Source organism: Macrobrachium rosenbergii, chromosome 11 (genome assembly GCF_040412425.1).
Source record: "Macrobrachium rosenbergii isolate ZJJX-2024 chromosome 11, ASM4041242v1, whole genome shotgun sequence".
NCBI classification, from domain to species: domain Eukaryota; kingdom Metazoa; phylum Arthropoda; class Malacostraca; order Decapoda; family Palaemonidae; genus Macrobrachium; species Macrobrachium rosenbergii.
Genome location: NC_089751.1, coordinates 50,106,285 through 50,119,909, shown reverse-complemented (window position 1 = coordinate 50,119,909; position 13,625 = coordinate 50,106,285). Strand labels below are relative to the sequence as shown.

General features: G+C 33.1%; 1 protein-coding gene across 5 annotated transcripts in view; it reads left to right on the top strand.

The window, feature by feature from the left end:
- The window catches only part of LOC136843437 (sorting nexin-13-like), a 57,712-nt gene extending 45,658 nt beyond the window's left edge, over positions 1-12,054 (top strand). For 3 of the 5 annotated variants that reach the window (XM_067111929.1, XM_067111927.1, XM_067111928.1), the window contains one exon: positions 10-1,186. In XM_067111929.1, coding sequence (XP_066968030.1) covers positions 10-85 — 76 coding nt within the window. In that variant the 3' untranslated portion in view covers positions 86-1,186. Of the gene's footprint in view, positions 1-9; positions 4,205-11,931 lie in introns of those variants that run through there. The other 2 variants (XM_067111926.1, XM_067111925.1) reach the window with 2 other exon arrangements.
- The last annotated feature ends 1,571 nt before the right edge of the window (positions 12,055-13,625 follow it).

Sequence of the window (13,625 nt, the reverse complement as noted above, 5' to 3'; positions counted from 1 at the left end):
CCTCTTCAGGTCTTTTCATTCTGGATCAGCTCGTATAGCAGCGAGAAATGCACCGCATACAAGGAAAAATAGGACTGACCGGTGATATCTGTAAGTGACAGTAATTTTTGGGTGATATTTCTATTCTTACTCAAAAGTAATGTTCATGGTGAAAAGGCTATTTCTTTTGATAGACTGAAAAAATACGGAGGTTATGTACAGTATATGAATTTTGTAAAAATGAATATTTCACATTTGTATACAGTTTGTGTAATTTTTAGGGTGAATGAAAAAAAAGACCAACACTGCTTTGTGACGGGTCATAAAGCATTTACAATACTTGATTCTCAGGGTTCTTGATCGGTAGGTCATAAAATACAACAATCTTCGTAAGCAGTTTGTGGAGGGATTCGTTTCTTCAATTTGAACAGTACGCATTCCTTGTGGAAGAATTTCCCTGAAGGAGCCTCAAAATTTGAAAGGAGGTCATAGAGTATTATAGAGGTTCCAGTTTAAATTTTCCAATATAGAGTTTTGCAGTTGTGTTTAGCTGAGAGTTGAACATTCAAAAATAATGTTATTGTCAAAGAATAAAATATGAGTAACAGAATTATTAGAAAAAATGCTAATGATGTTTGTTATCGTATTTGTTTGAATTGTTATAAGATTAAGTATATACAGTACATGAAGAAGGAAGTAAACAGAATTCCTCACTGAAACCCATACTTCGGTATTGTAATCACTGCATGTCCTCTGCAGAATGCTTTGAAGAAGAGATTCCAAAAATGTTGTTTTATGAATTAGCCACAATGTGGCATAAGTAAATTGGAGATTGGTGGGCTGTAAGTTTTAGTTAGCCAATCTACAGGGTTATTTGTATCATAGTTATTTTTACTTTGTAAATGGAATGTTTTAAGAATGCTGAAATCTTATTTGTCTAGTCTTTATATGTTTATAGGATACTTGTATATGAATATGGTCATTGGAACGAAGAATGAGACATTGAATATGAAATTGGTGTTTGCACTGCAAGCATGTTAAAACTAATTTATTCCTTTTAAAAAGGCACTAAGAATATATTGTAAATTATATGCTAAAAAATAACATTTTACATATCGGTGTTCCGACATTGTATGTTGTAAGTGCATTAGTCAATTTTTATTTGAATGTAATTGGATTCTGCCTTTGAATATAGTCATTATCACCATTTACAGTTTTCATTTTGTTTCAGTTTTTACGTATTTGATGATAGTTACTGATAACGTACATCCATTTAGGCATAGGTTGCATTTGTGAGTCATCTTCACTTTCAAGAACATTTCAGGATTATGCTTTGTCACTCAGATACCATAGTCAATTATTTTTTAATTTGTACCTTTGGGATCAGAATCAGGATGAAATCTACATATTTTTTGCTTACTGAATGATTTCTATTTGGGTTGCTTTTCCAGTGAATCAGTGTGATTGTTGTTAAGCCATTCCCTCCAGGCTAATTTCCTGGAAGAATGTGGAAGGTTGGTCTAACCCCTTTCTTGCAGGCATCCTTTCCCTGTGAAACTGTGGTGGTTGCCTAATCCCTTCCCTCTTGGCTTCTTTCCAAGAGAAATTGTGTGATGTTGCTTCATCTCCTCCTGACAGGCTACTTTCTCCGAGGAACTGTGATGTTTCATAATCCCTTTCCTATGGACTACATTCTGAGAGAAATTTTGCAATGGTTGCATGGCCTCTTTCCTCCCAGTTTTTCCAGAGAAACTGTGGGATGGTTGCATAATGTCTTCCCACCAAGCTACTTTCCCATAGAAACTGTGAGGGTTTCTTAACCTCTTCCTCTAATTTACTGTTCCATGTCTCAGCCTAACACTTTTTGATCCTTAAGAAAAGATTTGAAGGGTATTTTTTTTCCTTGTGTCTGTATGAAAAATGAAATAGATGCAATGGTCAACTCTGAGAAAACTTTAAAGCTTTTTTTTTCGGTTATTAATCTCTTGTTATTTAGTTTTACGTTTTTATAAAAAAATACAAATGAAGATAGTTTAGTAATGTATATAGTGAAAATGGGTACGGCTCAAAACTGTAATCCTAGTAAATGCTATGAAATAGAGCACATTTACATTTTTCTTATGTGAAGAATTCCTTGTATTTTTCCTTTTTTTCCATACTCTGACTCATAACAAAATTGAAGTACAGTACAGAACACAGTTACTGAACTGTGTACTGTACTTTAATTTTTCCAACACTGTACTGTTGGAAAGAATTCAGTGTTTTGAATATTGACAAAATGGCAAAAAATCTCATTCCACATCCTGAATTGGAAATTGTATTAACAGTGGACCACCTAGTGCTTAAAGGATTAATTCCTTGACAAAGCCAGTTTTTATCTTTATAGTTCTTGGTGTGCATAAAGTTTTAGAAATAGAGTAAATGGTCATGGAAGAATGTTAGAACTTGGTTTTATGAACTATAAGTGATTAATATGTAAAAATAACAAATTCACTGGAGAACTGTAGAAATAGAAAAAATATAGCAAGGATCCTTAAAGTTATAAATTGAAAACTATCATGGTTTTGCTGAAAGTAAGTTTTAATTATTTTCTGGATGCCACCAGAATTGTCCCTTGGGGTGCCAGTACTGTACCATTGTCCCATCTTTTTTAACTTTTCTTGAAAGATATAAATTTTGTCATGTTTTATTAACAGACTCAAAAATGAAATGTGAGGCTCAAATGCTAATGAATATGTTGAAAATAAAAACTTAACCATTTAAGGAATGTTGTAGGGGCGGGGGTCAAATTTGTCTACAGCAGAACACTCACCTCACTGATTGAGCAAAAATGCTAAGCAATAGTTTTCTTTGATCGTTCTGTGTAACATTGTACTTCATGCTATGTTAATGAATTTGGTGTCATTTTAAATTAGAGAAAAGAGATATCCAATTTGTGTTTACACAGTGTAAAGGTATGATAAATTTTTTTCCAATTATATTAAATTCATTACGACAGTATTTAAGCCACATATGATACCACGCAACACAATTAAATGTAAATGTAAATTATACTTAAGTGGCATAACTTTGCTGAGGAGAATTACAGTTTACAGTATTACTTTAAAAAAAAATTCACCATAAATCAGAATACATATATAACAGTCTCTATGACAACAGAAAGCATCCAAATGTGCCATATTCAAATTTTTTTATTTCTTTTTTATAACTTTTGGCAAACTTATTTAAAAATTATCTGATAGTTGTCAAAATCTCAGAGGTTGAAAAATGGATGATGATGATAACTGTCATCAGAATCTCAAAAGGTTACTGTAAATTTTAATGTTGTGTATGATAAGGTAACAGGCAGTTCTGTTCAGGAATATGCTGATATGAAAATTTCCATGAGATAAATAATGAAACTTATCGAATGGGAAATTATGCATTACAGAATACTGTACAGTAATGTTTTAATATTAGTATTATCAGGATGTGTTATTATGAATGCATATTTGTTGCATCAGGAGTAAGTTAACATGTATAAATTACAAATGTTACAGAGTTTGGAAATATTGGGTGACCTCACCAATATGTGGTTTAAAGTTTAAAGGTGAATCTTGGATTTTTGTTTATTTGTTGCTTTGAAAAAGGGTGGATTTCTGGTACAATGTACAGTAAACTGAATAAAAGGTTTATTCTAACATATAATTAATTGACAATGAACTGCAAGTTTTGGAAAAAGAACTTTTAAGAAATTTTATCACATTCTCCACCATTTTCAGTGAACCCATTTATAGAATTTTTAAGGAGCTTATAAAATCTAAGTTTTATCATTAATAAAAACAAATCATTTGGGCCAGCTCTGTAAGAGCTAAATAAATTAACTCAGTGATTAGGTTAAATTATTTGATAATAGTAATAATGAGTAATGTTAGCTGATCAGTCTCTTTAGATTTTTACGGCTGGATGCTTCTGTATCCATGATATTTGGGATGATTAAGGAAAGATGCCTGTGGAAAGTGATGACTTAATAAGCTATGTACACCACATTAAAATATTTGTTTGTTGCATAGGGACCTCAGTATCATCATGGGTGATTTCAGGTCCATTGGAACATAATGATAGCTATTAAAACCGTTCGATATTTTATTAGCCTCCTGTTTATTTGAGTTGGTAGATAATGTTCTCTAAATTAATTTTTGTGATATAATGCGGGGTGCGGTATCATATTAAAGCTGAATAATTGTGCAGACTTTTTTTAGCATGTTTAAAAATGTAAAACAACGAAGCTATGATCAGAATATAATTTAATTTTCATAAATAACAACATTCTAGAAAAAGAACACTCATATATTCTTTTTGCATCATAAAAACTGTGATAGATATCCATTATATTGGTACAGTATACATATTATTACTATTTATGCCTGTTATTGGATATACAAAATACAAGGAAAAAATTAAATTGTGCAGTATTTTCTTAAAAATTATCTTTTTAGAAAGTTAATGATAATTCTCTTTGAATGGTCCCTACTTTTTCTGGATGGTAAACTTGAACCAACCACCAGACATCTGACAATCCCAGTACTACCCAATGTCAGAATATTTGTGGATACTACGGATTATGTCATTGAACACCATCAGAATCTCAAGAACGGGGATTTGCTTGATGCCATTTGATGTCATCAAAATCTCAAAGGGGTAGAAAAGTGTTACGCTGTAAAGAGATATGTGATTGTTGTAAGGGAAGACTTGATTATGCATAAAAAATTTTTATGCTCAAATTACTTAGCTTCAAGGCACTTTAATCAGGAATTTTTTGTATACACAAGTTGTAGGGAATAGATCCTCACATTACACTATGATAATGTTAAAATGACAAGGACCCAAATGGAAATAAAACATTGGGACAATGAAATTAATAATCGAATGCTTATACTGATCTTTCAGTAATGTAATTATGTTAATGGTTCTCATTTTTCTTTTATTGTTCACCAAGAACACTTCATATGCTTTCTTTTATGTCACACTACCATTTTGTCGTAGAATTTTTTTAAAAACCAAACCATTTGTCTGTTTCTTGCACATTCTGTGTTGATAGCAAGCGATGAGCTTGAAAATGTGAGAAATTCTTAACCATGTAATTTTAAGAACTGAACAGAATATAGATCTCTGGATTATTAATCATGCCTGGTTTCAACATAAATGACTTGTTCACTTGGTCAGAAGAGATATCCTTCTAGGCCTTCTTTTCAAGTCTCCAAGCAAAGCCAGAGAGATATTTAATTGTTAGCCCTGAGTAGATTTCAATCCATGCACATGGGAAACTTCCTTTGCAATTGTTAGAATTAGTTGGAACATCCCATAGACTACCAACATTGTAGTGGCATCTCGATTCCAGTTACTGTCACTGTAACCTCCACAACATTTGCTTTATAGAGAAATTTTTTTAAGTTCATATAATAGCATCTGTCCTGATTGAGGTAGGACAATCATCAGGCCAAAACTGAACAGTCTAGTAAACCCTTGCCAGCTAATAACTGGCTGCTTTCTTACATTCATATTTTTCAACAGCATGACCTTTTCGAGACACCTCTGTCTGTAGAGAGAAAAAACAGTCATAGGATGGGTCACCCTAGTTCTGCCATAATCCACAAGGACCTTGCCAGTGTACGTATCCTCAACAGAGTGGGTAATCCAAGAATTGGAAAATTTCTGAAATAAGCATTTTCTAGGGCCATTGTCTCTCCTTTATTTTAACAAAATAGAATGGGCCTCAGAGTGGGGCTTTCATTACCTTAGCTACCCTTGTAGGGGTAGTGCTGTAAGTGCTCCTTACACTGTGCTCTTTAGGCATTACTAAGGTTGTTTGCAGAGTCCTTTTGGCCCCTTGCTGTACCCACTTTTTAGCCTTTTACTTTACATCCGTTCCCACTTTCTTTCATCTTGTTATCCAGCCACTCCAACTCCCTCGTTTTACTGTAAGTGCTGAATGGCTGAAAGAACTCTAGTGCTTGGCTCTGAAAGCCAAATTTTCATAAACCAAAACATCACCTTAACTACCCTTCCTTTGAATTGCATTTTGGGTATTAACTATCCCTCCCTTTACTTGTATTTGTAGTGTGCTTTTAGTACCTGTTTCTCTCCTTACTTCTTATGACTTAAAGCAATTGTTCCCCTGTACTTGGTCATCCAGCCAATCCATGAGATTGGCAGACAAAGATAAGGCCTTCATCAGGATCATTTGGAAGGTTAGGCAGGCCTGCCTCCTGGTCTCATCTTGAACGTAGATGAATAGGGGTTCTCTCATCTCCTTCGTGATTTATTCTGGTGTCTTGGTGATCCTCTTTGCAGCCAAGGACCACAATCTCTGACCCACAAAAAGGACAGTTAACACAGTTATTTGGTTAAGTCAAAGTACCTTGCTGGTGATATTGGCAACTGAAGAACCAAGATCCTATGCACCTTCATAGGTTTGGAAGCCTCCTCCTTCACACTTTTACTGTGCTCGGAGCCATGTTAAAGACATTAACATCACTGCCTGTGCCTCTTTGTAAGCACGTGGTATTTAAAGTTGTGATTTGGGAGGTTGGTAGAGCAGATTTCTTATATCACATCACATCTAGTTTTAAATGATCTCACGAGGCAAATATTTTCAATTAGTTTTTCATTGTAGTGTACTCTAATCACCTTCCTGGTAATTAAATTTTAGACTATACAGTATTAAGGTTTATACTTTGTAGGAATGAATAAAACTTTTTAAGGCAAATTTTATCCTCTATAAATGTAAGTCATCACCATATTTCTAATTCCCCCCCTCCCTTTCCTATGATTGAAGCTTGAAAGTAGATAAGTGGTGAGGAAACAGTGATTCTTACTCCATTCAGGGCTGTCTCTCCGTCTTTAGTCAGTCAGTCTTCTGTACAGTAACAAGCTCAAGTATTGTAATGGGTTGTATCGGTAAATCCTAAAATTGAAAATCATCAACTTTACTAGGGGTCATTACTCTTGTACATCATAGTTGAGAAAGCTAAATTTTCATCGTCATGGGGTTTTCTCTACTGAATGTGGTTAGTGTGCTGAAATTTTAGCGTAATACGCATATCAGGATTGGTATATTTTTTATTAGTATACTTTCCTCTTAACAAGTAAAACATCAACTAGTAATATATTTCTTCTGTTACTAAAACCACAATAATGGATGGTTGTGCCAATGAATATCAATGTAGATTTGTACTTATGTAGAACATTGTAATATGACATTGGAATTCTTTATCATCAAACTAGAAATTTATTGCTTAGGAATTTCTTTAATAACTCAAGAAAAATCAGTTGCATTCAAGGAGTCTGGATCCAAAGTTCCTTTACTAATGGCATATCAAGTTTGTTTAAAGATCAGTGACTTGAGTACTTTCAAGGGTGAACCAATCAGCATGTAATTTACTCCTTAAAAGCCTCATTTCCCTCCAATGACTTGTATATAACACATTTCTCATGTGTATGTTATAGCCTCCTAGCTTTATTCATTGAGAGTTCTGTTTTGTTATAGCCTCCTAGCGTTATTCATTGAGAGTTCTGTTTTGTTGACAAACTGAAGGTGAATTCTGTTCTTTCCTGTCAGATTTTTATATGCATCAAAAGTTTAATTACTTCTTTGCTGATATAGTGTTTAGAGATAAAAGAGTGTTGTGCCAGCTATATATGATTCACATTAGTTGTGCAGTACTGATGATATCAAAGGAACTTGATAAAAAGGATCAGTATTTCTTACATTTTGTAGTCTTTTTATGGAGGCCTCTCTTACATTCTGAATTATCGTTATACATGTGTATTAGGAGATTTTTTGAATTATTGTTATGTATGCCTACTAGATTTTATTTGAAATATTGCCCTCTTCTCTTGTTAGATTTTCCTCTTATGTTGATGATTAGACACAGGCTTTGCTTTACACTTTCCAAGTGAAATTTTAACCACACCATGATAAATTATCATAGAATGGTTGTAATAGTGCTTAAACTGATACCATTGAAATTCACAGCCTACTGTTTTACTTAGTGCCTGTGAATTTCCTTTCTACCATCACAATATAGTGTTTTTAACAAGGATAAGCTTTTGTGTGTTAATTTGCAATACAAAATAAGTTTCTCTCTCCCTCTTTCTCTGTTTTGAGAGCATTTCATTTTTAATTCTGTTCTGTTTTCGGAAAGTTAGTTTTTACTCCCTCTTTTTTTTTGTCATTAGTGCATGACTTTTCCTGAACCTGCATGTAAGCATTAACATTATTATTTCGTATTTAAACCTATGTTGTGATAATGGAGTATATATATAAATTGTATGTATATTGTGCTGTTAGTGAGACTAGTTTCAGAATCAAGTGTGATACTTCAGAGTTCTTATATTACCAAGTCACATTGAGGACAGTTGCACTGTATGCCTGTCTGTTATTTTGGTAAAAGTTGTGGCTGTGCAGTCAAATCTAGTACTTCTAGTACCTAGTGTTTTTCTTTTTTAATTATAGAAGTACAGATGTTTGTACTAGGTTTGCTTGTTGAGCAAAGGCATGTTTATTAAGCATAATCTCTGAAAGATGATGTTAGTCATCTTTTGATGACATTTTAATGTTAAGGTAGTTATTTTTACTGTCTCATAGCACAAGTTATATTTTGAGGAAAATGATGTCCTGTTGGTAAAAGTTGCCTTTATTCAGAAACCTGTGCAAACAGTGGATTAATCTCTGGCTGATTATTCAGTTAATTCAGGTTTTAAGCAAAATTCACTGTGAATTCTATGTAAACCATACGTTAATGAATTTATATAATGAAATTTGATGTGAGCTTATAAGAGAAAGGCAGTATCAAACATATCTTAAGAGGTATGCATTGCTGTAGCAGGGTCTTGCTGGAAAAATTGGACAGATTCAGTATTTCCTTTCTTAGTCAAAAGATGAGTAGTTTTGCATTCTCCGCATATGCTTAGCTGTCTTTATCACCATATCTTGTAGTAATAGTTGATTTTTGACAAGTATAATTTTGATAAACTACTTTGATTCATTCTAACTTGACAGTAATTTTCAAGATATGATGCCCTCTTGAAGCAGTTTGGAGATATACTAACAAAGAATTTTTCAAATTGATCTTTGATATTCATTGTTTTCGGTAGTGTTAGTCTTGAGCATTACTACTTAGTAAATTTGAGAGTAACACTTAATATATAGTGTACTAACCAGGCTGTGATCATAAAGTAGTACACTCTAATTTTACTTATTAGTTTACCAGACCATTGAGCTTCAAAAAGTCCTCATAAAGCTAGCCATACACTAGTTACTTGTCCTCCTTTATTTAATGTAGTCTAGACAACTCATTCTCTGTATCTGTATAACCACCTAAAGCAGTGTTAGCAAAGTATTTTTGAATGCACCATCTGGCCGTCTTTGTGAATACTGTACATTGCTTTAGAACCCTATCTGTAGCTTACTCCCTTTTGACTTACTGAAGATATCTGTTTGTGAAGACTCCTGTTATCTTAAACATCTGTCTGTTGTGAAACTTACTGTATAATTGTCTCTTGAACACATACAAGGTATAGGCTTGTGCACTGCTATTTTCTGTTTGCCAACTCAAGTGGTCTTTTGAATTTCTAGTGCCTTTCAATGAGTGTTATTGATTACTCATTTTTTACAATTCATTAACAAAGAAAAAAACATTTATTGCTTCATTTTATTTCAGTGTGTAATCTTTTACAAATTTTATACTTTTACAAAATGGTATTTTGATTAAAGCAAGATATATTTTAAGAATAATTTTCCAATACTCTTTCATAATCCTTTTTGTATGCAAACATTTGTATTTCACTATAGTTGGTAAGCACTGTATTACTCCTCCTCAATTCCTTCTTGTATAGTCGTAAACAATAGTTGCAAATGTAACTCTCAAGCTTTTGCGTAAACTTCTTTTTAAGCTGGTTCTTATTTCTCATGTTGTGAATGAATTTTGATGGATGCATTTGTTTTAGAAAATTAAAGGATTACAGAAAATTATCTGTTAATTGTATAACAGAGGTATTTGGACCAAATTGATACACTATAGCATGCTGTTGTCATAACCAGATGTAAATATTGTACCTTTGAATATAGAAATATTGTGTTAAAAGATTAATGTGTGTTGTATACACATTGCTTGTTATTTGTCCTTTAGATTAGGGAGTGATATTTGTATAGAATGTAAAACATGATATCATTTGAGTCAAAACTGGAAGTTTTAAAACCCTATGATGAATTCTCAAACAGCCAGTCCGAGATGGTAAAACTTTATGATCAGAAAATATTTTTTCAAATGGCAAAAGTGTGTAATTAGTAAAGCATATCCTTAGATTAAATGAATTTGCTGTTTGCTTTTTTTGCCACAAGTGACTTAGGTTTTTCAGTTATGAAAACATTTTATGACTATATTTTCCTGTATGATTACCGTATTTTATTATTATTCAAAATTAGAACAATCCTAAAAGGCAGTCAACCTGGGAAAGCAAAAATCCATTGAACTGAAAGTCTGTTAATGCAAAAAAGAGAAAGAAAATAACAAGAGTAAAACACAGATAGTCTAACAAACAAACAAAATGTTAATACAGTACAATACTGTGTGTGTGTGTGTGAACAGCAGTAGAAGGAAAAAAACTAAGGCAAAAGCCACTTGGAAATAATGTTACAGTTTCTTTTATACATAACAATAACAATGGCATCTGCATTTTTATGCTTACTCCTGAGAAGATTCAAGTGGCATCAAGAAATACTTAAGTGCAATTATCTCTTTTAAGCTCTTCTTTTTATTTTTATTTTTGCTTTTAGTTTTTTCTCTTTGAGGTAAATTACAGTCATAACTCACTCTCCTTAAAATTGTCATAGTTTTGATGTTGCCTAAATTTAACATGATTTTAATTTGTATAATTATAAATGATGCCCATGTGTATTTCTTCTTGCCTTTATATAACATTATCATGCCTCCTTAAGACTGATGAAGTCGTATGGGAATTTGAGATGCATAATAGTAGGAAAAGTGCTGAAAAGTAGAGCAGTAAAATGTAATCCCTTGATTAGATTTTACTGTAGCTTACCAACCTTAGATATTTATTTAATCTTCACTTTCCTAGCAGTTAGACAATAGATTTGTAGTTTATGAGAGAAAAATACACAGAATTGATTAATCAGAAGATTGCTCCCATAGCTTCGGTGATACAAGTTGAAACATAATAGCCTGATTCATATACAGTAGTTTGGCAAAGTTTGGTAGTTGATAGCTGTATTGTAGCATTTCAGTTTGTTACTAACATAGCTCTTTACACCATTTGTATGCCACTCTCAGAACTGGTGAAAATAGGACTTGAGTACAGTGCATTCTCAGTTAAAGTAACTTCCAGTTGATTATGCATACATACTGTGCACAGATGATTATGCATACATACTATGCACAGACCTTTGTATTTTACTTGTAGCTATCACTCCTATGTGATGGTTAACTGAAAGACTTGGTGGTTATAAAATATGATGCTTAAGCATCATATTTTTTATCTCTTGAAAGTGCTTTACGTATAATTTCTTCCACTGTTATTTTCCATTTGAGATTGGAGGCAGTGTGATTTTTTCTATTTATTTGTTTGGGTGATGGAAATATTTTATCCTTTCATGGATTTTTATGAATTCCCAGATGTCACCAATCCTGGAATAAGAAGTTGGCTGCTCACTGGCAAGTGGTGCACAGTTGGAACTTGGATAGGTGTCCTTGGCCTCTTTAAGCAACTAGGCTCAAATCTGCCAACTGATTCGCAGCTCTTGGATTGTTTCACCAATTTTTAATTTTCAGAACTGTCTGAGGCAATTTTGTAGATTGTGATATTTAAATGTTTGTGACTGTACAACGGAGCATTTACCTTGCTCATTCAAAGTATAGTTAATGATCTTTGGTGAATACCTTTCTGTTTCAGCTGGTGATTGATTGGCTGTAATGATTGACTTAGTGCATTGGTGTTAAACGATACTTTGTTCTGCTATCCAGTGAATGATATTTTGCAACCGACTTGCATGCATGTTTCAACTCAGGAAAGGTTTTTTCATCTATTTAGAAAGTATTTTCCTGGTTTTTGGTCCAGAATGTAAGGTTTAGCTGTAAGTTCCAAAATTGAGTTAGAGCAATTATTTTTTATTAAAATTTGTTGCATTTGTTTTTTCTCTTTGCCCTTGTTTTAGGACCATTTGTATGAGTATAGTGCTGTTTTGTTATGATGTTGAGTTCAGTAATTTCCTGAATTTAGCTTAAATACTTTTGTGTAATATATTTTATATTTTTGATTTGCTAATGGTGGTATCACTTATGTTCCAGTATTTTCAGTCATGCCTCATTGTAGGTGTCTCAGACTGCCAGGTAAGCTGTGCAACAGTTTTATGTCACAGTTTTCATAAAGATCCTAGTCATTTCAGTAGTTCTTGTTTTTGTCAGGTTTGTTCTCTTACTGTAGTATCTGCTGTGATGGTCCCTATTCTCAGTAGCCCTAGTATTTCCACTGTAGGCACTTGAAGAAGAATTCCAGTTGATCAGTGGAAAGTCACCAGCTTTCCCTAATGCTATTTGGCCCATTCTTGTAATGTGGACAGTATTGGAATATATCATCAAATGCATAATAATGATATGGAGGTAAGAAAGATTGCCAAACTCATGGGATACTGGCAATATCCCAGAGCCTAAAAATGAAATAAAACATGGCACCAATTTTCAAGGAAGGACACTATCTTAAGGTTTCTAGAAGATTTCAACCAAAATTACTTATGACAATATAGAATCATGTAAAAAGTTTGTTGGAGGCTGCCTATACAGAGCTTCACAATAAAGTGACAAAAAATTTTGGTAGTATAAGAAGCAACCTTTGTAAACCTAAAAATTAGTTTTAGTTGCTACCAGATTTTATGAATCTTAAGTGCAGGTAGGGAAAACAGAACAGAATGTTCTGTTTTGATGAGAACAGTGGATTCAGATAAGAAAGCCTATTTTCCCTTGTGTGAAATATGCTTTAGACGTTAACTCAAGAACCAGAGAAGTAAAGTACAAGATTTTGTCCAGTTAAACGAAAGCAATGTCAGATTTTGCAGAGATTTGAGACAAAAAGCAGTCCATACAAAATTTTGAAGCTCCATATCAATGTTTAACTATCTTGAGCAGGGTCAGAAGCAAGTCGAGAAAACTAAGCTTATAAAAATGTCAAGAAATAAATATCCAGTTCAACAGATTTTTAAATAAAGTAGGGAAATATAATTAGGAATGAATAAATTTTGAACAAACAAGTTCCAATATTTGAAGCATATTGATATCTAAGAATGACGTGGAAATGACATGCACTGTAATAGCAACTTTCAAGCATGACGAGACAAATAAGAGCCAATGTACTGAGAATTTATATGGAATAGCAAAGCCTAAACTGCTCTATGTGTGTGAGACTGATTCTTATAGGTAGCTAGAACATAAGTCGATTGTATTGAACACAATTTTAGGAAGTATATGATTCTATGATAACCAGAGATTGAATGGTGTTGGTGCAAGCATCATAGGTATGAAATCATGGCTAAAACTACTGTTAATTAAAACAATGGATCTGAAAAATAAAGAAGTCAGAAAGGAACACATAGA